At 44.1% G+C, this 24,305-nt stretch overlaps 1 protein-coding gene across 1 annotated transcript; it reads right to left on the bottom strand.

Moving 5' to 3' along the window:
• Window positions 1-4,368: 4,368 nt before the first annotated feature.
• On the bottom strand, window positions 4,369-9,928 carry LOC136768433 (single-pass membrane and coiled-coil domain-containing protein 3). The gene is made up of 3 exons (XM_066722652.1): window positions 9,873-9,928; window positions 6,313-6,360; window positions 4,369-6,076 (listed from the first exon to the last, which is right to left on the bottom strand). Exon 3 carries the CDS (start codon window positions 5,998-6,000, stop codon window positions 5,395-5,397), a length of 606 nt encoding a protein of 201 aa, XP_066578749.1. The 5' UTR covers window positions 6,001-6,076; window positions 6,313-6,360; window positions 9,873-9,928; the 3' UTR covers window positions 4,369-5,394.
• Window positions 9,929-24,305: the final 14,377 nt, after the last annotated feature.

Here is a 24,305-nt window from a genome sequence, read left to right as displayed (position 1 = left end):
TTCACTGCACAATACTGTACTCCACTGTGCCATACTGTACTCTACTGCACAATACTGTACTCTACTGTACTCTACTGCACAATACTGTACTCTACTACACTTCAATGCACAATACTGTACTCTACTGCACAATACTGTACTCTACTGCACGTCACTGCACAATTACTGTACTCTACTGCACAATACTGTACTCTACTGCACTTCACTGCACAATACTGTACTCTACTGCACTTCACTGCACAATTACTGTACTCTACTGCACTTCACTGCACAATACTGTACTCTACTGCACAATACTGTACTCTACTGCACTTCACTGCACAATACTGTACTCCACTGTGCCATACTGTACTCTACTGCACTTCATTGCACAATACTGTACTCTACTGTGCCATACTGTACTCTACTGCACTTCATTGCACAATACTGTACTCTACTGTGCAATACTGTACTCTACTGCACAATACTGTACTCTACTGTACTCTACTGCACAATACTGTACTCTACTGCACTTCACTGCACAATACTGTACTCTACTGCACTTCACTGCACAATACTGTACTCCACTGTGCCATACTGTACTCTACTGCACGTCACTGCACAATTACTGTACTCTACTGCACAATACTGTACTCTACTGCACTTCACTGCACAATACTGTACTCTACTGTGCAATACTGTACTCTACTACACTTCACTGCACAATACTTCACTCTACTGCACAATACTGTACTCTACTGCACAATACTGTACTCTACTGCACTTCACTGCACAATACTGTACTCTACTGCACTTCACTGCACAATTACTGTACTCTACTGCACTTCACTGCACAATACTGTACTCTACTGCACAATACTGTACTCTACTGCACTTCACTGCACAATACTGTACTCCACTGTGCCATACTGTACTCTACTGCACTTCATTGCACAATACTGTACTCTACTGTGCAATACTGTACTCTACTGCACAATACTGTACTCTACTGTACTCTACTGCACAATACTGTACTCTACTGCACTTCACTGCACAATACTGTACTCTACTGCACTTCACTGCACAATACTGTACTCTACTGTGCAATACTGTACTCTACTACACTTCACTGCACAATACTTCACTCTACTGCACAATACTGTACTCTACTGTGCAATACTGTACTCTACTACACTTCACTGCACAATACTTCACTCTACTGCACTGCACAATACAAAACACAAGGGCATTATAAAAGTGCAATACAGTCTAGAATTACAGATCAAGACATGGTACAAATTACAAGTTCAAAATGACAAAATAAGTGCATTAGAAAATATACAGGTAATACATCCTAGATCTGTGAGCTAATAATTGCAGACACAGTGTTGTTTGATGCAGACTGTTGTTTCCCATGGAATACAAGTCAGCCCTTATCTGTTCTCTCCTGATCTACACTCACTTCTATTGTCTCTACACTGCGCAAGAGTCAGAGTTTAGTGGGAATCCTCCTGCTCAGTAATACATTCAGTTCACCTACATTTGTACTGATTCCTATATACCAGTTCTACAAGCACTTCTACACATACCAGTAGGACTGTATACTTCCATCAGGGAATTCAGTCTTAATGGGAATACTATTGGTTTTTGAAAACATTTAAATTCAAAACAAAAGTCCAGCAAGTTATTTCCAAATGAACTGAAGAGTCCAAGAAATAAAAACAAGTGTATGTGAAGCTCAAAAATATACGCCATCCACCTCATCCAAACACCTGTCAACGGTGCTGCCCCCCCTCCTCAATCTATAGATGACACTTTACCCCCACCTTCCTGGACGGGGCCACTAAACAGCATTTAGCCATTAAACAGTCTATCAAACACAGACTCAAACCCACAAGATCAAACCAAAATAAATACATAAACCAGAACCAAGACGTGTATAAACCATAATCAAACTATAATAACTTAATAATAATTATCTTCAACTAATAAAGATGACAAAAAACTAAACATGAAGACTTAACTTTTATTAACAGAGAATAATGTGTGTCACTAACATTGCCACTCAATAAATTAGTCTTTAGACTCCAGTCTTGCGTTTCTGAAGTAATTTCCATTCAATACCGCTATTGTCATCTGTTACCTTTCAATTCCAAACCGTTCCCCCAGAGGCTGCTGGGAAATGACCTTCACCCCAGAAACACTGAATGATTGGCCCCTGCTGTCCGTCACTGGGCCCGGCTCCTGCCCCAGCTCAAGCACACGGCACTGGGGAACAAGGCCTCTGTGCCTTTTCAACGCCACACTGAGAGCCTCATCGCTTCTGTGTGCTCAGCTCTACACGCGTGATGTATATACATATTACAACATGTACATATTGTTGCCATTATGTCCATCAGGGGAGTCCAGCCCTGGTCCAGGAGAGCCCCTATCCAGCAGGTTGCACAGGTCTCTCTCGTATCACCAATTTAAAACACCTGGAAGTATTTCAGTCTGATCAGTGAAGCAGGTGGTTTAAATTCAGTCCTTTAGATACTAGTGGAGCAATTATCTGAATACCTGCAGCCTCCTGAGGGCAGAGGTCCCTGGGTTGACTTGCTTAATTGATTAATTACTCACATGTGTTCCCAGTGTTTAGAAATTTGTGATTGAGGGTGACCTGTAAGATCAAGTGGATTGGGGCTCTCCAGGACCTGGGCTGGACCCCCCTGACGTGTAGTATTATTATTATCAGTAGTAGAAGTACTGCCTCACTGTGTGTGTGATCCCGGTCTGGAAGCAGGCGGCTGCCACTTCTGGGACCCTTGAACAGTGGATAGGCAAGCAAGTGAAATTCAGGGCTCAGGGTTTCACTCAAAAACACTTTGGAGGTGTGGTGAGTGAAACCCAGAGTCCTGAATTTCACCTATTTACCAGCCGCCTGCTTCCAGACTGGGATCATAAACACGGTGAAGCAGTACTTAATAACATACGTAGTAGTAACAATATGTACATGATGTAATATATATATACACGATCAGCCATAACATTATGACTGTGTGTGTTTTCTTGTGCTCTCGTACCTCTTCTCTGTCCTTGAGTATTGTACAATTAAAAACAGTGGCCAGCTGCACTAGAAGTAGAAAAAATGTATTTTAATAACTGCAAAACCGTGTCTTCTAGATTCTGACTTTAACAGCGTACATATGTAGCCACTCGATGCACAACTGTGTGATTAATGTGGAATATATTGATCAGCTCAATGTCTTGAATATACACTGATCAGCCATAACATTATGACCACCTGCCTAATATTGTGTAGGTCCCAAAACAGCCCTGACACATCGAGGCCAAGACGTTACCAGCAGATCCTTTAAGTCCTGTAAGTTCGAGGTGGGGCCTCCATGGATCGGACTTGTTTGTCCAGCACATCCCACAGATGCTCGATTGGATTGAGATCTGGGGAATTTGGAGGCCAAGTCAACACCTTGAACTCATGATTCATCAGACCAGGCCACCTTCTTCCATTGCTCCGTGGTCCAGTTCTGATGCTCACGTGCCCATTGTAGGCGCTTTCGGCAGTGGACAGGTGAAGTGAATAACACTGATAATCTCGTTATCATGGCACCTGTCAGTGGGTGGGATATATTAGGCAACAAGTGAACATTTTGTCCTCAGAGTTGATGTGTTAGAAGCAGGAAAAATGGGCAGCGTGAGGATCTGAGCGACTTTGACGAGGGCCAAATTGTGATGGCTAGACGACTGGGTCAGAGCATCTTCACAACTGCAGCTCTTGTGGGGTGTTCCCAGTCTGCAGTGGTCAGTACCTATCAAAAGTGGTCCAAGGAAGGAAAAGCGCTGAACCGGCGACAGGGTCATGGGCGGCCAAGGCTCATTGATGCACGTGGGGAGCGAAGGCTGGCCCGTGTGGTCCGACCCAACAGACGAGCTACTGTAGCTCAAATTGCTGGAAAAGTGAATGCTGGTTCTGATAGAAAGGTGTCAGAACACACAGTGCATCGCAGTTTGTTGCGTATGGGGCTGCGTAGCCGCAGACCAGTCAGGGTGCCCATGCTGACCCCTGTCCACTGCCGATAGCGCCTAGAATGGGCACATGAGCGTCAGAACTGGACCACGGAGCAATGGAAGAAGGTGGCCTGGTCTGATGAATCACGAGTTCAAGGTGTTGACTTGGCTTCCAAATTCCCCAGATCTCAATCCAATCGAGCATCTGTGGGATGTGCTGGACAAACAAGTCCGATCCATGGAGGCCCCACCTCGAACTTACAGGACTTAAAGGATCTGCTGGTAACGTCTTGGCCTCGATGTGTCAGGGCTGTTTTGGGACCTACACAATATTAGGCAGGTGGTCATAATGTTATGGCTGATCAGTGTATATTCAAGACATTGAGCTGATCAATATATTCCACATTAATCACACAGTTGTGCATCGAGTGGCTACATATGTACGCTGTTAAAGTCAGAATCTAGAAGACACGGTTTTGCAGTTATTAAAATACATTTTTTCTACTTCTAGTGCAGCTGGCCACTGTTTTTAATTGTACAATACTCAAGGACAGAGAAGAGGTACGAGAGCACAAGAAAACACACACAGTGACGCCCCCAGGCACTCGCTCTGTACGAGCAGCAGCTCATTCAATACGGCACGGCTGTCACTCCTGTCTGTGAGAGCAGCACTAGATTCACTAGACCTGGACTGGTTTGCACTGAAATCACACGTGTGACAGATTTCACACATTCACAGCATTGAGACTCGCACTGACATACAAGCTACGGCATCGAGGACAGGAACGACAGACGTGCCGTACGGAGTGACCTGGGCTGCTCGTACAGAACCAGTACCTGGGCTAATGCAGTGAGCGTGCAGCGCTTTGTGGAATATACTGATCAGCTCAATGTCTTGAATATATACGTACACGCACACATGCTCATATGATTTAAAAACTGTGTTAAGTGCGGTATAATAGTGTTATACAGGCTCTAGCCTTCCCTTCTCACCTCCTTCAGAACTAAATCCCTCCTTTGCTCTTTCAAACCTGCACGGCAGTGTGAGGAGGTGACTTTAAATCGGGCTATTCAAGTGTTTCCAGCGTAAAGGGCATTTCCCAGCAGCCTCTGGGGGAACGGTTTCAAAACTGAATGATAACTCACTGTATCGTTCTGTTATTACTAGAGAGCAATACAAATAATTCTGTTCCAGGACAAGTAAAGTGCAGTGTCAAGAGTGAGGACCCCCCCACCTGAGCACTGGCCCTCACCGGTCACGGCTCTGTGAGGGAGTGAGGGGGCTGTGGTCGCCTCGCGTCTCGCCGGGGGTTGTGTTTTCGATCACGGGAGATGAACTGGGGGGCATTCGCTGATAGAAGTACCCTCGTTCTGCCTCTCTCTCGGACCCCGGCGTCCCGCGCTCGACGCTCACTCATCCAGGCTCTCCTCCCCCCTGATGCAGGCCTGCACTTCGTCAATTAGTTCAACGTAACCGTGGAAGTGCGGCCACAACACTTCAGCCGTCTCCCAGACCAGCTGGGCGGCGCGGTCATAGTCGCTCTCACTCTCGCCCCCGGTCAGAGCTTTACACACCCCCTCAGTGCTCTGCAGCAGGTCGTTCCCGCACAGGTCGAGGACGGTCAAGTCCTGGAGGCGGGCGGGGTGCGGGAGGGCGCTCTCTACCATGCCTTTCTTCACCAGCAACACGGCGACGAGTGGGGTGCTCTCTCCCAGCAGACCAGTGTACGTCTTCTGCAGCTCGTTGACGACCTCCATCTCTACCTCCATCTGGACATTGGAGTCTTCAATCTTTGCAGACATAGATGGCTCCAGCTGGGACAGGAGGTCATTGTGCATCAGCTCAGCCTTCTGGTAGATGGTGCCCAGGGTCTCTCTGACCTGCGACACGTGCTCCCGCAGGCTCTGGTCCCGATCGAAGGACAGGAGGGGGATGTCTGCGTTGAAGTGCTGGTTCACAATGTCCTGGGCCTTGTTTACGGTTTTGGTATAAGTGACATTAAACATGTATAGCATCCGACAGGCCTGGTCAAGGTCTTCCTTCGCATTGTCCTTGCTGCCGCCCCACGACAAAGCGAACTCACGGCCTTGGCTGAGAGAAAAACACAGACACACGGCACTATTAAAGCAGGAAGGGGCTCTGGAGTGCGTGAGATCCCACAGAATCAGAAAACATGTATTTCTAGGGATGCATTCATTGATTTTAACAAAGACAAAACATAAAATACAGAAAGGCAACAGAAAACTGGACTCTTAACAGGCAACACCACCTCCATCTCAACAATTAAAACACTATTTTGTGCTCGACAGACTGGGAGAGCCACTCACCCAGCAGAAACATTGTTCTCCGGCTCCTCCGGCTCAGGAAGCGATTGTCTGCAGAGAAACACAGAAATATAGGAATACATTCTTCTACTAGTGCTGCAAAGGAATAAAATTAGTCGACTGTAAGAAGGAATTATCGAGTATTCGCCATACGGTGAACAATCAACAAGTTCCCCTGCAGGAAACATCTTGAAAACAAAAGTTCTGTCGTGTGAAACTACTTTAAAAGGCAAATCACAACATGGTTTCTTGTTTATTATGTAAGAAAGAGCTGGCTTTTCACAAAAGTGCGTCTTCAATGTTAGAGCACTTCAAACATCCACACGTCTTCAGCGGATGTGATTTGGAGGAAGATCTCACTCGGTAAGTTTTACTTTTATTTTTATCAATTACTTTTGCATCAGTTTGAACTGTAACTGAGAAAGGGCCAGAATTTGAGAGGGGAGATTAAAAAGATGGTGCAATAAAATCAGAAGCTAGCTTTAAAAAGAATGGATCTAAATCATCAGGACCAGCTGATTTATTTGTATTCAAAGATTTGAGGGCTTTATGTACCTCTGAGTTAGTAATCTGTTTAACCCCAAACACCTGATTGCTGATTTGATGACCATCAGCAACAGCACTTTCAAGTATTGGGCAGGTATGGTTTAGAGATTGAAATAAATCACGTTGGTGAAGAAGACGTGACAGCTCAGTCGAAAACCATGCATTGTCATGACCTTTAACCCTGTATTATCTAAGGGGGGCATGTATATTAATAACTCCCATAAAACCACCATAGAAAAATGTGTGAGCACTTTCTACATCCGGAATAAGATAAATGTTCTCCCAATCAAACTGAGATAACCAATGCACAAAACCTTGTTCCACAAACCGCTTCATATTTCGCTTGATTATAATACGAGGCTTTGTTTTCGCTAATTTAGCCATCTAACACTTGCAACTACACAGTGGTCACTGATGTCATTTGCAAAGACAGAAGCTGAGGAATATTTATGTGGAGCATTTGTGAGAATTAAATCTATTAGTGAAGATATTTCAGGATATTTTAGATTGGGTCTAGTAGGAGTATTGACTACTTGAAAGAAATGTAAAGAATCACAGTGCGCTTTAAAATCATCAGACTGGCTGTAAACAGTTCCAATTAAAATCACCAATAAGGACCATTTCCTTGTAATGAACAGAAGATATAAGACTAATTAAAGAGGGGAGAGCATCACTAGATGCTGAGGGAGGCCTGTAACAACCCACCACAGTAAGATGAAGACATTTAGAAATCTCCAGGCCTAGAGCCAATAATTCAAATAGTTTACTAACCGACTTGGAGAGAAACACATTTACATGATACCTACATTTTATATATATCACTACACCCCCACCTCTCTTAGGTGGATCTGTCCTACATACATTATATCCATCTAAAACTGACTTACTGAGCCACGACTCAGCATCGGCAGTACTTGACCAGATACGATTCATATCCATTTCTCCAATGAAGCTCCATACATTCAAATGTATAAATCCTAACCCCGCTCTTGATTTAAATTGAGCAGGATGTTAAAAGTAAGATATTCTACCTTATGTGGGCCAGGATTGGACAACACATTTCCAGATAAGAGCAGCGTAAGAACAATTAAACGCCTTTGCATTACCAGTTTGATGGGAATGTCTTTCTTGTAATTAGTCATTTTGATTTTAAAAAAGCAATGCATGTTCATGATGCAACAATCTTGTAAAATCATGAGGCACATAAGCGGAACCAATGTCAAAAGATCAGCAGAAAGAGCCAGTGACAACGACTTCTCTCTCTCCCTCTTCACAGACGTTAGTTTGTACAATTACTTTTGAGCCCCTAAAATTGGGGGGACCACATATAAAAATGGATGTAATTCCTACACCGTTCACCCAATTTGGATGTAACTCCCCAAAAATTTAAGATGAAAGTCTACACTTAAAGCACATCTTGTTGTTTCCTTTCAAATCCATTGTGGTGGCGTACAGAGCCAAAATGATGACAATTGTGTCACTGTCCAAATATTTATGGACCTGTGTGAGAAACAGTTAGGGGGCGGGGGTTCATAAAGCAAATGGAAACACTATTTCCTGCCTTTCTCACAGTGACGCTGTTTTTTTATTTATTTCTATTTGCTAAAAACCCAGCTATTGCTATCGTTATCCTGTGTTCGTGTTTGTGTTAGCTTATCGTTTAAACTGACCCAGGTGTCCTCATTTTGTGCTCAACAGAACCGGGAAATTCGAACGATTTGTCTGACAATTATCTGAAAATAATTACTTAATTGATGCAGTACAGCATTTCATTTATAGCACATTTTAGGGGTAGTATTTTGAAAACCAATTTACTTAAAATTTGTTTACAATTATTATTATTATTATTATTATTATTAACACACTGCCCATAAACTAAATAAAATATAACATTATAGAATTGATTTATTGGATATTTTGTCATTTGAATCATATTAAGTGGTTTCTCTCTTTTCTGTGTAGTATCTAGGCACAATGCTGTGTGTATATGAACTATTTTGTTACATCATGTACAGGTTTTAATTATGGCATTAATAGTGTAGGTGTGTGCGACCTCAGGCCCTGATGTGGGTCGTGGTTTGGTGGTCTTTACCCTGTGCCAGCGGTGCGGTCCTCCAACGGAGGCGCAGTGTCTGTGTTCACATTTCCCTCTCTGCAACGACAACATGCATCAAGTGCAACTGGGTTACTTTGCAGCCGTGTAGACGGTGTGTTATCTTTATCATTGACCTTCAATTACGTTTTCTTGCGATGCATGTTATAATGATATCAAAAACACAGCCGTGTGCATGTCTATAGTTACATCATCGTACAATGTGCTGACAACATCCCCTGAGTCTACAAATCACAGTGTGTCGGTCACACTGCCCTGTGGTCACTATTGCAGTGCTGCCACAGGGGTCAGTTCAGGAGGGACAGTTTTTTAGTTATTTTGTCCTGCTCTGTTGGTTGGGCGGTGCCAGGAGCCTGGGACAGGGACAGAGACGAGCTGCATTTATAGGCAGGGCCGTGTTTATTGCTGAACCCTTACAATTGGCCCCCAGAATTTCAGTGGCCTGACAGGTCATTAGTCAAGCTGATCGAACCAACCGTTTCATTTAGCAATAGACCTCACATCGATTAAGGATGCCCCCTAAATTGGGTCTGTGCCCCCCTCGGCCACCCCACTCAAAATGTTCTGGACACTGGTTTTAGGGGATAATAAACACGTATTAATATCGTTTCATTTTTCAATTGCCTCTGAGAGCTGAATGAAGCCACGTCTTCACTGTCCAGCCTGACAGTGACAGCACAGCGAGCAGCAGCTGCTGGACGAGTCGCACTTGTCCCAGTGCAGCTGGACAGCAGTCCCGCACAGCGCCATTGTTATCATGAAGCCATTGTGTTGCACCACATGCATTATTAAACTCACGGAGCGGTAAGGGGCTTCATTTCCATCGCTACGTGAGCATGACTTTAATCTGGGATATATACACCTGCAGATGCTTATTAAGGCACTAAAGACACGGCACACTCACACATATACGTCGTCTTCTCTCCTTTGCAGAGCTACAGTGGCAGCGCAGCTGCGCAGGCGGTCCTAGGAGCTGCGTGTGACGTCACAGGCGTCTGATTGGAGAACTCGTCACAGTGCTGTGACGCAGAGGACAGCTGTGTTGGCATGTTAGTGAGTATTATTAGGCTTTTATTAGCAGTGCCTTCAGTACAGTCATTGACTGGAGCTCATCAGACAATTAAAATAATACAATCATTTACAGTTGTGAACTCATGACTATAAACACTTCCTCTACAATAGGAAGGCAGTCGTGACTCGTCAGTCCCAGTGTGTGTCCGCTACATATATACTACATATATATATATATATATATATATATATATATACTAGGTACAGATATAGACTATTAAAGATGTAGGGATGTGTATAATTTGTTTTAAAGTAATCCACCCCCTTTAGTTTAGTATTTTACAGTAATCATGTTTTTAATTATTTCTACATTTGTATAAATTGCAAAGTGCAAAATAGTCAACATAAAACTATTGATGTGTATCGTTCATGGTTTGTGTCCATAGTGTGTGCAGTACAGAAGGAAGTACCTGACACAGTATGACAGAACAGCTCATTACTGTGGGCTCAGCGAATATACTAGTGCAATCAGTGAGTTCAGCTCTCTGTGGACACAGTGTTTATTGTGATTGATTTGCCATGTTGGCGCTCTATATTCATATTAAGTGGGTCTTGTTTGGGATATGAAATGTCCCCCCCCCAGTCCTGAAATCAAACGCCCGTGGACGTATGTATGTTAACATTTGTATGACAGCTCATTATTGCGCTGTATTTATTACTAGTGCAGCACACACAGGCGTTTCTGTTTCAGTCATGATTGCATTTAGATGTTTCTTCTGTTCACTCACTTTGCATTTAGTTAATTGATAAATATAATCTGTTAACATGTCTATTTTCTTAAAGCATTCTTACTTTACAGTATTGTTTCACACCTACCTAAACCTTTGCACAGTACTGTGTATGTGTATATATAATGTTTTGCCTCAGTTCTGCAGCATCAATGCTCAAGTTAACTAATTAGCTCATAAATTAAAGTCAGCAAATAGGATTTGGCAATTGTAGCTTAGTCTGGATAGAGTTATTTACACCTGCAGAGTGTGTAATAAATATCAGGCCCTTTGATGACTGACCCACTTCAGACCACACTTAATGCGGTGCACTTTATCGAGGAGTATTTATTTTCATTATTTAAACATTTGAATGAAACTATTATTGGTTGTTTGCACTTTGCACCCATCTGATTTAAGGGCCATTTCAATGCTAATTTAATTTAATTGTTCAGTTGGAGTTTTATTTATTTTATACTTTTAACCCTAAAAGCGCCAACAGGGGTTATTTTAAACCCCAAGGGTTAAAAAATGTCAGACCTCGGAAACCCTTTTTCAATCTTTCTGAAATTTTAGGACTTTGTCAAGAAACTTGTTATCAACAACAAAACACAATTTGCCATGATTTCTGTGTTAATGTGGAGGACTGAAAAAATATTCTCTCTTGTGTGTCCATTTTGATCTCTAGGATGAAACAATATGGCCTACAGGAGCTGTACAGTTTCAGCTCTGACTCTGGGATGCTGTCACCCAGGCTCCAACTGCGTATGAAAGACGGGTTTCTCATGAACTGGACATTACATTTCTATTTATACACTACATGGTCAAAAGCATGTGGGCACCCCTGCTAATAACAGGATTGAGCTATTTCAGACACACCTATTACTGACAGGTGTATGAAATCAACTACAAACACTGGCAGTAGAGTGGGCCGTACTGAAGAGCTCAGTGACTTTCAACCTCTCACCGTCATAGGATGCCCCCTTTCCAACAAGTCAGTTCATCAATTTACTGCCCTGCTACAGCTGCCCCGGTCAACTGTAAGTGCCAGTTCTTATTTTGAAGTGGAAACATCTATGACCAACAACAGTTCAGCCGCGACGTGGGCCACACAAGCCAAATCACGGTTCACCATCTGGCAGTCCGACGGAAGCATTTGGGTTTGGTGGATGCCAGGAGAACCCTGGTCTGTGTCTAGAATTATGTTTGTCATGGTTTGGGCAAGGCTGCGAGTTCCACTGAAGGGATATTTAATGCTATAGCATACAATGACATTCTACATGCCCTTTCCTGTCTCTGCAGGACATTGCCCCCGTGCACAAAGCGAGGTCCATACAGAAATAGTTTGTGGAGATCAGTGTGGTAGAACTTGACTGGCCTTCACAGAGCCCTGACCTCAACCCCATTGAACACCTGTGGGATGAACTGGAACTCTGACTGCGAGCCAGGCCTGATCGCCCAACATCAGTGCCCGACCTCATTGATGCTCTTGTGGCTGAATGGAAGGAAATCCCTGCAGCAATGTTCCTACATCTAGTGGAAAGCCTTCCAGGAAGAGTGGAGGTTATTATAGCATCAAAGCAGGGACAGACTCTATATTAATGCCCATGATTTTGGAATGAGATACTTTTGGCTATGTAGTGTATTTAAGAACATAAGAACATGAAAAAGTTTACAAACGAGAGGAGGCCATTTGACCCATCCTGCTTGTTTGTTGTCCATTAATAACTAAGTGATCCAAGGATCCTATCCAGTCTATTTGTAAATGTTCCCAAATTTTCAGCATCTACCACATCGCTGGGGAGTTTGTTCCAGATTTTGACGACTCTCTGTGTGAAGAAGTGTCTCCTGTTTTCTGTCTTGAATGCCTTGAAGCCAGTCTCTCAGTAGGACATTCCCTTCAGACCTGGAATAAGTCTGGTTGCTCTCCTCTGAACGGCCTCTAGAGCAGCGATGTCTTTCTTGAAGTGTGGAGCCCAGAACTGTCCACAGTATCCAGATGAGCTCTAACTAGTGCATTGTACAGTCTGAACATCACTGCCCTTGTTCTCAATTCTACACTTTTGACAATATACCCTAACATCCTGTTTGCCTTTTTTATTGCTTCCCCACATTGTGTGGATGGAGAAAGTGAGGAGTCCACATAGACTCCTAGGTCTTTCTCATGCGTTACTTCATCTAGTTCTATTCCTCCCACAGTGTAATTATAGTGAACATTTTTATTACCTGCATGTATTACCTTGCATTTGTCCACATTGAATTTAATTTGCCAGGTGTCGGCCCACAACTGAATATTATCTAAGTCCCTCTGAGTAGCCTGTGCTGCCAAGATTGTATCTGCTGAGCCACCTATTTTAGTATCATCTGCAAATTTGACAAGTTTGCTAACTATCCCAGAGTCCAGATCATTAATATAGATTAGAAAAAGCAAAGGCCCTAGTACTGATCCCTGTGGAACTCCACTAACAACCTCACTCCAGTTAGAAGCAACTCCTCTAATCAACACCCTCTGCTTCCTATACATCAACCAGTTCATAATCCATCTACTTACATTACCCTGAATGCCTACAGCTTCCAATTTGAGGATCAGTCTTTGGTGTGGAACCTTATCAAAAGCTTTTTGGAAATCTAAGTATATCATATCATATGCTTTCACGTGATCTACAGCTGCAGTTGCGTGTTCAAAAAATTCTAATAGATTATTAAGACATGATCTGCCTCATCTAAACCCATGTTGACTATCTCCAAGAATATGGTTTTCATTGAGATGCTCCTCTATTTTCTGTCTAATCATTTTTTCCAACATTTTACAAGTGATGCAGGTGAGACTGATTGGTCTGTAATTTCCTGGCTCAGTTTTGTCCCCTTTCTTGTGGATTGGTATGACATTTGCTGTCCTCCAGTCACCTGTCACATCCCCTGTTCTAAGTGTCATTTGGAATAATTGAGTTAGCGGCCTGTAAATAATTCCCCTCATTTCTTTAAGTACTGTTGGAAATATCCCATCTGGCCCAGGTGATTTGTTTGTTTTTAATTCTGCTCGTCCCTTTAGTACCTCCTCCTTATTTATCCTGATCTCTCTTAGGGTTTGACTGGACTGATTGTTAACCTGTGGCATGTTATCTGTCTTTTCTTTTGTGAAAACCTCTGTGAAATACTCATTTAGAACATTTGCCACATCTTGTTCGTTTTCCAAGATACCTCCATTTTTGCTCTTTATCTGTTTCACTTCCTCCTTTATTGAACTCTTGCTGTTGTAATATTGAAAAAAGCTCTTTGCATTGGTTTTAGCTCCAATAGCTGTTTCTTTCTATTTCCCTCTTTGCTTTCCTGATCCGTTTCTTAAGATGTCTTTGCAGCTCAACGTATTCTACGTATTTTGTTTTGTCACCATTCCTTTTGTATGCGCTATACAACATTTTCTTTCTCTTTATATTTTTTTGCATACCTCTATTAAACCATTTTGGCCAATGTTTTTTGGTCCTCAATTTGCTAAGTTTTAGTACAAATTTCTCCTGAGTCTCAAGTAGTATATTCTTAAAATATACCCATCCATTTTCAACTTTTTCTAAGTTTTCTAAATTTTCTACCTCTTCTAAGTGCTGCCTCATACCTTCAAGGTTTGCTTTTCTGAAATTGTAGACCATTGTTTTAGACTTGGACCTTGTTTTTTGAAAGAATGCCTCAAAGCTAACCATGTTGTGATCACAGTTTGCCATTGGTTCTCTAACTACTGTCCCTCTGACTCTGACTCTGAGTCAATGCATTCACTCTCCCTGGTTAGAAAGCATTAATTTACCATCTCAACCATTTCTATTTCTGCCTCTGTAGTCCCAACCGGGCTTTCCCAGTCTAAGTTTGGGAAATTGAAACCCCCCATTATAACAGCCACATCCTTGCTACATGCAGTCCTGATTACACTGTACAATGCAGCATATTTGCTGAATATGTGAGTTGGGTGGCCTGTAACACTCCTACCGCTAAACCTCCACATCTCTTGTCCAATAGTTTCACCCACAAAGATTCTGTTCCGTTACTGGGATCTAATACGAGTTCTTCTGCCTCAATGTCATTTTTCACATATAACGCTACCCCACCCCCTCTTCGATTTTGCCTGTCTCTCCTAAACTGTGTGTATCCTTCCAACTTGTATTCATCCCCATCATTTTCTGTAAGCCATGTTTCCGTCACTCCTACAACATCATAGTCACACGCCAGCACTGTGGCTTCTAGGTCTAACATCTTGTCTCTTATACTCCTGGCATCATATTTGAGAGTTATTGTGGCAACATATGGGTACAACTGTACAGCTGCAGAATGGAGGCCAGTGCATTAATTAGGGCCCCCAGCAGGTTAAACAGCCCAGTTGGTGCCTAGTACACTAGTGCACCAGCTCCTGAAATACAATTCAATTTAAGACAAGCAATGCAGGCACAGGTACGAATGTTTAAGTCATGAAGAAACAACTTTTAAAGCAAAAAACAAACAAACAAAAGAACAACAAGAGTAGAACAGATGATCTATATGAAAACGAGATAGATAACGTAGCCTGTGAGAAAAGAGGTAGTTAAAGCAGGTCTGTAAGAGTCTGACACAGTGTTAAATTACAACTGGAAGAAAAAAACATATGATCATCAGTAAAAATAAATCCCAAATAAAAAGACAAGTAACGATTTAGAGATTTGTAAAACTAGACGTTACAAGAGAATTGTGAAAGGCTGATATTACAGTAGGGGAGACCGGGGATGATTGTAACACATTTTGTCTTCGGCATACAGAACTGGCTGAGGTTTCTCAAAAAACAAAAATGTTGACACAAAGTACCACACCTGTCTACTACAAATAGCAGAGATTCAGACGTCTGCAATAATATCACAGGCTTCATGAACTGATGTCAAATACAAGGAGTTCCGTTGTTACAACCTTCCCCACTACCAAATACACTCTTCAGTAAATGTTTGTGGACAGGAAATGCTCCCAGAATGAGCAGATTGAAGTTGTGAATGGACAGAGATAAAGGTGCTCTGGGTTTCCTGGATATTTATATTTATATACGTGTCCTGTTACCATCTGTAAACTAAAAAAGTTTGAGAAAAGAATCAAATGATTCAAAAATATAGATGTCTTATGTCAATATAAAAATGATGTCCATCACTGAGGACTGTGAGTCTTGTTGAATAAAAGAAACAGATTGGACTGTCGATGAATAAAAGCAACCGATTAAAAAACAAATTTGCTGGACTTATTGAAAGTGTTGAGTTTTTACATGAGATTTAAGTCTTACTAATATGAGCCTGAGTGTCCTGGGTCTGTGTCTGTCTGTGTGTCTCTGTCTGTCTGTCTGTCTGTCTGTGTGTCTCTCTCTGTGTCTATCTGTGTCTGTCTGTGTGTCTCTGTCTGTGTCTGTCTGTGTGTCTCTGTCTGTGTCTATCTGTGCGTCTCTGGGATATTGTGTGTCATAAACCACCAACAGTCTTGTTAGCTTTGTAAAAGAAAAATAAACAGCTGGTCAGTGTGAAGTGGTCAGATGCAGCATTTGTGAAGAAAGCCCAGAATCCGGGCCGCTGTGTCCAGGGAGGTCAGGGCAGAGGAGGGTCCGTGAGTCCGTCAGTAAGTCAGTGGAGGACAGCGAGGGATGGATCCAGTCTTCTGCTGCGCGGCCTCAGCTGTCCGTGTCCTCGGCTCTGTACACACTGCAGTCTCTGCGTTTCTCTCTCTCTGTGTCGGCGCTGCATCTCCCAGCATGCTCAGCAGGTTGTGCACCGTCTCTCAGTGCCTCCAGTCAGACAGAACTGTCACACAGGGCCATCTCTGGACCTGAAGAGGTTCTGATCACACGTCAGTCACAGCTCCAGTCTCTCTCTCTGGGCAAGATCTCACTGAACAGGCTGTGTGACCCGACTCACATCTGGACCTGAGCGGGCAACACTGCAGCACACACACACACACACGCACACACAGACACAGCAAAGACATCACCGACAGACAGACAGACAGACAGACACACACACACACACAGCAAAGACATCACCGACAGACAGACAGACAGACACACACACACACACACACACAGCAAAGACATCACCGACAGACACAAACACTCACACGCACACACACACACAAATCGGTGATGTCTTTGCTGTGTGTGTGTGTGTGTGTGTGTGTGTGTGTGTGTGTGTGTGTGTGCTGCAGTGTTGCCCGCTCACACATGTACATGCACGCACACACACACACATGCACACACGCACACATGCACACACATGCACACACACACACAGCAAAGACATCACCGACAGACACACAGAGGGACAGACACTCGTCTCCAGGGAAGGAGAAACACTGTCTGAGGACAGAGAGAGAGAGAGGGGTTAATACAGTACAGACACACTGACACTGCACTGAGTGATGGGGGCTCAGAGTGCAGTACCTGCAGTGTGTCTGTACTGTATTAACCCCCTCTCAGTTCAGTGCCAGTGTTCAGTCAGGCAGTCTGGGCCTGTCCATCCTGGGGGGGCTGTTAGTCTTAACACCATCCTTCCCTGAGTTACAGTCACCCATGACTGGACAAGAAAGGCCATTGGACGCCTGCTGTCAGGTGTCAGGCCCACCTTACAACCACCCCCCCGCCTCCTCCACTGGGTTTCACTGGCCCTGAGTGCAACACAGGACTGTATCTGCTTGTGGACTAAACCACTCAACACACGGGGCGGGACGGGTGGGATGAATAGTAATGACCAGTCATGTCTATATTATTTCATTTCAATCACGTGTGCATTAATAGTGCAGTATTTCATGAGGGAATAAGCTGTGATACAGAATCTCAGTTTAATTATGGATTACACTCTCCTGCAACATCAAGAGGGCAGGTCAACAGTAGATGCACACTGGACATTACAGCCAACACAGAGGACATCATCAGCATAATACAAGCAGCACAGCGTTTACACTGTTGGGAACAAGTGTGCAAGTATTTGTTGTGGGTGGGGGGATAACAATCATGTTATTTAATTGCTGACGCAGATGTATCGGCGGCAAGTATAATGACATGGGTGCAGGGCCGTTTCTAGCCTTTTGGGGGCACTGAGCAGGATTTGATGTGGGGACACCTTCACTGTAGGCCACTTGGCACAACATCCAACTAACATAGACTTAAGCTTACGTCTTGTAAACATTTGTATAAGCACACACATATAAACATACAGTGTACAAACATACATGTGAAGACTAGAAACGGACGTGTTAGCAGCAACTGCATCTTATTAACAAAAGTCTGGACCACTGATGGAGCAGCACAATTGCATTATGATATTTGGCCACTAGACGGCACTGTACAGAAGTGTAACAATACAAACTGACTTTAGGAAGGTATCGCAAAAGCTTTTGAAGCTTAATGGTTTAATAGCATCAAATATATTCAACTTTAAGGACAAATATTTTCACCTATGAGATCTGTAGTCCTCACATTATTAATCTACCTGTTCGTTAGCCTAAATTAATTATTTTGTGAAATAATCCAGTAGAGCTGCATATCCCGATCCCGTTTGTTACAATGACACACGTTTAGTGCTTTACAGATTCCCGCCCCAGGATCAGTTATAGTCAGCAGCACCCCATCATGTGCCTCTGAAGTCTGTCAGTCAACAGAGGTCCTGACTGATATTGATGACACACTTTGCAGGTTGAAATAAGTCTGTCTATCCAAATCCCATTTGCTGGTTTGATCTTAACAGCTAATTAGCTAACTTGATCATTGATGCTGCAGAACCAGTCCGCAGTGCTCTAGCATAGATTTGTACTGAACAACATTGAACAAACCTCTTGCAGATCCTATTCAAGGCCCCCATAAAGCAACGAGAGAAGAACATACAGCCAGCCAGCCATCTGGCTCAGCTACACATTTAATATAATGGTCATTAAAACAGTTACTTTAGCCGGTATGCAAGCAAGATACAGCAATACAGCCGAAGCATAACCAAACGGTATTACAATAGCTTTCTCTTTTGCTTGTTTTTCTCTTCAGTTTCTTGTATTGTTATCCGCCAGATTGGTCTGTTCTTGGACTTTTTTCCGACATTATACTTGTTGCAATAGAAGCTTCTTTCCTCTCTGCAGTGGCGATTGCAGACAGTGTGAAACGGGGTGGCCAGGGGGTCCAGTGCTTATTCTTGGGGTGGCAAAGCGTTGGGGCAGGGGGTGATGATGACGTGCCGGCTGAGCGAATCTGCAATCCAGCTCAATCATAGGCAAAGGGGCGCAATGCCCTCAGCTGGAATAGTGTGCCCCTCACTTCTGGTTTATCTGGTAATTCATTGTCCATGTTGAAATGTGTTACGGTGCCCCCTTACTAATTTCTGATGCCCCCTGCCGAGTTCATCCTACCGCCGGGATGAACTCAGACGAGTGACAGTGATGCGAGTCCAGAGTGTCATTTTTTTTTACATTAATGGGTTTACATATACTTTTTCCTAATATTTCCTGAAAGTTTCATAGACATCCCTTGCTTTCAAGATGGAAAAAAGCCCATTAGTTGTAAGACCATTTAAAGAAAGAACTTGGATTTGTCCCATCAGGACATTGACTGGTGTAAACCATTGGCGTTCAATGACAGATGCATCATTAACATAAACAATGACATAATTAGATTAATAATAATGAATACAATATATGACATTGCATGTGTTTCATTGTTAGTAATCAACAACATAAGTGATGGAGGAGAGTGCTGCCACAGCCCGCCAGCCAACCGCAAGACAGACAGAAGTTACTGAAGTGCCACCAATGGCCCCTGAGGTTGTGGCCGTGCTGAGAGCCCTCCAGGTCAGGGGCCCGGGAGGCCCAAGTTCCCAGTTACGCCTTTGCTGGGGATGTGGGATTCCCGGACACATCCGCCGTGACTGCCCATCGCCCAACTGCAAAGCGAGGCCCACCAACCTACCTTCACGATCAGGAAGCGAGGGAGGGCCCGCGTAGAGACGCTGCCGCCGACCCTGCAGTTGTCGCCAGCTGGAGCTGAGCATCCAAACCCCCAGCAAGCCGCCACGACTACAGCAACAGCATTGATGCCTGTTAGCCACAACATGCAATCACCAGTGCCCCGTACTGTTGCCGCCTGCCTGCCGTCAATGCCACCTGTCGGCGTGCCAACTGGACCAGTCTGCCGACCCCCTAGCCTGTCCCCATTTGCCGCCCCCTTTCATCCCCAGTTCCAACAACGAGGCCGCAGTGTCGTGGTGGTCCGAACAACTGTGGGGGACTTCTGCCACGTTCCTGTACAGGTGGAGGGAGTTCCTTGCATCGCCTTGGTGGATACAGGTTCCACTGTCACACTGGTGAGACCTGATGTTCTGCCAAGAGGGATCTCCCTGGAGGCCACCACGGTCCACATGAGGACAGTAACAGGAGAGTTAGCCCCCATGCATGGCCGTGCTATGTTGGAGATCTCTCTAGACGGGCAGACTGTTTGCCATCCTGTCTGGGTGGCCACCGTACAGGATCCGTGTATTCTGGGATTGGATTTTCTCAGAGACACTGGAGTCAACTAGACCTGCTGACGGGAACCCTGAGGATTCCGGGGGTTGCTGACCTGGCCATGTCACCACCAGGGGACGTCAAGTATTGTACCAGGTGGCACAATCAAGTGACGAGGAGCCTCATTCCTTCCACCATTGACAGCATGCCACCAAGCCCGCGATCCCCAGCAGACATAGAGCATCCCCCTAGGCGTCTCGGCTCCTCTGACACTGCCATACCACCTACCGATCCTGCATCAGCAGTTCAACCAAGCCCCAGCACTAACGCCCCAGTGAGCCCTGATGTACTGCAGCCCCATGTCACAGCTGTCTGGCGCCCCAGTTGTGAGGGGCTTTTTCCGGAACAACAGGCCCAACTCTGGGACTTGCTGTTTGACTTTCAACACACCTTTGCTACTAGTGAGAAAAACACAGGGAAGACCCACCTGGTCCAGCATTACATAGACACCGAAACAGCAAGACCAATTAAACAACACCCCCGTAGGCTGCCGCTGGCTAAATTCAAAGCAGCTGAGAAGGTGCTGGAGGAAATGGCACCACTGGCAGAGAGGTGCCGGTGCCCGCAGGGTTAAACCGCACCGTCACAGCTGCACCGCTGTACAGACCGAGGGCCAGGGGCTGCCCATAGGAGAGAGAGCTGCTCTCCTCACGAGCTGCAATACAGACACTGACCTGCAAACACTGCACCACTTTCTCCAGACACCACAGACAACACCATGGTCTATGTGCCCCTCTCCACAACGCACACTGAGACAGAGGCAGAGTCTCAGAGTCTCTGTGAGTTGAGAAGAACGATAGAGAGAGGGAGAGAGAGAGAGCTGACATAATACAATATATAATATTCTGAACATCAGCACAGTTCAGCGGGAAATGCCTTCAATTGGCTGTCGAATGATTTGCCAAAATAAACACTAGTCACTACAATGCTTTTGCTTAATTTAAATCGCTGCTGTTGCAATAGGGAAACTGTGATGAACGTATTAGGTTGGGGGACTTTCACACACATGTATAATGAATGAGGACCCCCTTGCTGTGAGTCTCCTGTCCTACTACAGTCTGTAGGCTGTGCTGTGTGTCAGGCCCACACAGCGCCACAATCACACACTTTAATCTAGTCATTACTCGTGGAGTACAGATTCACAGTCTAATAATATCAGCCCAAAACCAGGTGATTTCACATCACTGGCTCCATAGGGAGGGGACCGGGATACCTGTAGGTGCTTCAAGTAAAGAGCTGGCTTCATAAGGGGCTGCCTTTAGTGAGAGACAATAGACAGAGACTACATTCACAGCCAGCTAAGAACAGAGTACAGGAGGCTCAGAACAGGACTGTGTTACCTGAGATCATGAAATGGGTTTTTCCAATCATAATCATATTGTCTTGGATTAGGATGTGTGTCTCACAGCTGTTCTCATCAGAGAGGGGGATGTAGTGAACGTCAGAGAGAAGTCCCTCTGTCTGATCCTCTCTATGAGGACCTCAGCTCTGCCCTCGAAGCCTCGGCCTGGAAACATGGATCCATCTCCACACTCATAGACACTTTTATCTGCGGTCTCCCATAAAACATGTCTCTAGTCTACTGGAATCCATCTGTAGGCCGCCCCATTACAACACAGCATCCCCCACTCTCACTGGCATAGCAGCAAGAACTGGGGAGACTGGGAAAGAAGAGGGAGAGAGAGAGAAATAGAGACAGAGCAACACGACTACAAGAAGTCAGCCAAGTTCAGATCTCTTTGATATATTATTGTCAATAAACAAATCCATGTTAAATACTTTTCTCGAGCCCCTACCTGCTAAAACAATCCCAACTAAGACAATCCATCTCATCTCCATAATGAGACATAATCAGAAGGGCATTATTATTAAGATTATTATGATTATTATTATTGTGTTGTGTATGAACGATTACCATGGTCAGTCTTTGACTCTGTGGTTCCTATGGGCTCAACACACCATCACTGTGCTGTACTGCGCCGCTCCATTACTGCTCCACAGACTAGTGCGCTGCAGTAAACATGCCTAAGGAATATTTCTCATTTCATGGTATTGCTCTGCTCTAGCGCAGTAAAGCACAGTGCAGGACTGAGAAACCTCTGTAGGGAATCACTGCCAAACTCTGCTAAACATGTACAATTACACTGACTATACAAGAACAAGCTGAACACAAACCCCCTCCTCATCACACTGTAGATGTGCTGATTCCAGGAGCCTCTCAGTCACTGACATCAGCGCTTGATCTGGGGCTTCTGGCTGCATGAATCCACTGTCTTAAAAATGAATCCTTGATCAGGAATTGTGCCTTCAACACTTAAACCAGCTGTTGTGTGATATTGATGATGACGACGAAGATTGTCTTTATTTGAATAGATAAATAATATTAATAAACTGCACAATACTGTACTCTACTGCATTGCACAGCACAATACTGTACTCTACTGAACTGCACTTTACTGTACGCAAATGCACTGCACAATACTGTATGCTACTGCACTGCAGAATACTGCTATCTACTACACTGCAAAATACTGTACTCTACTGCACTGCAGAATACTGTTATCCACTACACTGCACAATACTGTACTTTACATTAACAATACTGTACTCTAATGCACTGCACTTCACTGTACTGTAATGCACTGCACTGCACAATACTGTACTCTACTGCACTGCACTGCACAATACTGTACTCTAATGCACTGCAGAATACTGTACTCTAAGGCACTGCACTGCACAATACTGTACTCCACTGCACTGCACTGCACAATACTGTACTCTACTGCACTGCACTGCACAATACTGTATGCTACTGCACTGCACAATACTGTACTCTACTGCACTGCACTGCACAATACTGTACTCTGCTGCACTGCAGAATACTGTTATCCACTACACTTTACATTAACAATACTATACTTTTCTGCACTGCACAGGATAATACTGTACTCTTCTGCACTGTGCAATACTTTACTCTACTGAACTGCACAATACTGTTCTCTACTGCACTGCACTGCACAATACTGTACTCCACTGCACTGTACAATGCTGTACTCTACTGAACTGCACTTTACTGTACTCCACTGCACTGTACAATACTGTACTCTACTGAACTGCACTTTACTGTACGCAAATGCACTGCACAATACTGTATGCTACTGCACTGCAGAATACTGCTATCTACTACACTGCACAATACTGTACTTTACATTAACAATACTGTACTCTAATGCACTGCACTTTACTGTACTCTAATGCACTGCACTGCACAATACTGTATGCTACTGCACTGCACAATACTGCTATCTACTACACTGCAAAATACTGTACTCTACTGCACTGCAGAATACTGTTATCCACTACACTGCACAATACTGTACTTTACATTAACAGTACTGTACTCTAATGCACTGCACTTCACTGTACTCTAATGCACTGCACTGCACAATACTGTACTCTACTGCACTGCACAATGCTGTACTCTACTGAACTGCACTTTACTGTACTCCACTGCACTGCACTGCACAATACTGTATGCTACTGCACTGCACTGCACAATACTGTATGCTACTGCACTGCACAATACTGTACTCTACTGCACTGCACAATACTGCACTCCACTGCACTGCACAATGCTGTACTCTACTGAACTGCACTTTACTGTACTCTAATGCACTGCACAATACTGTACTCTACTGTGCAATACTGTACTCTACTATACTTCACTGCACAATACTGTACTCAACTGCAGAATACTGTACTCTACTGCACTTCACTGCACAATACTATACTCTACTATACTTCACTGGACAATACTGTACTCTACTGCACAATACTGTACTTTACTACACTTTACTGCACAATACTGTACTGTGCAATACTGTACTCTACTACACTTTACTGCACAATACTGTACTCTACTGCATTGCACAGCACAATACTGTACTCTACTGCACAATACTGTACTTTACTACACTTTACTGCACAATACTGTACTGTGCAATACTGTACTCTACTACACTTTATTGCAC

Source organism: Amia ocellicauda, chromosome 14 (assembly GCF_036373705.1).
Source record: "Amia ocellicauda isolate fAmiCal2 chromosome 14, fAmiCal2.hap1, whole genome shotgun sequence".
NCBI classification, from domain to species: domain Eukaryota; kingdom Metazoa; phylum Chordata; class Actinopteri; order Amiiformes; family Amiidae; genus Amia; species Amia ocellicauda.
This window is presented reverse-complemented; position numbering and strand designations above follow the sequence as displayed.

Excerpts from the sequence above, each read along its gene's own strand:
- LOC136768433 (XM_066722652.1), bottom strand. The coding sequence starts at position 6,000 with ATGCTATACATGTTTAATGTCACTTATACCAAAACCGTAAACAAGGCC.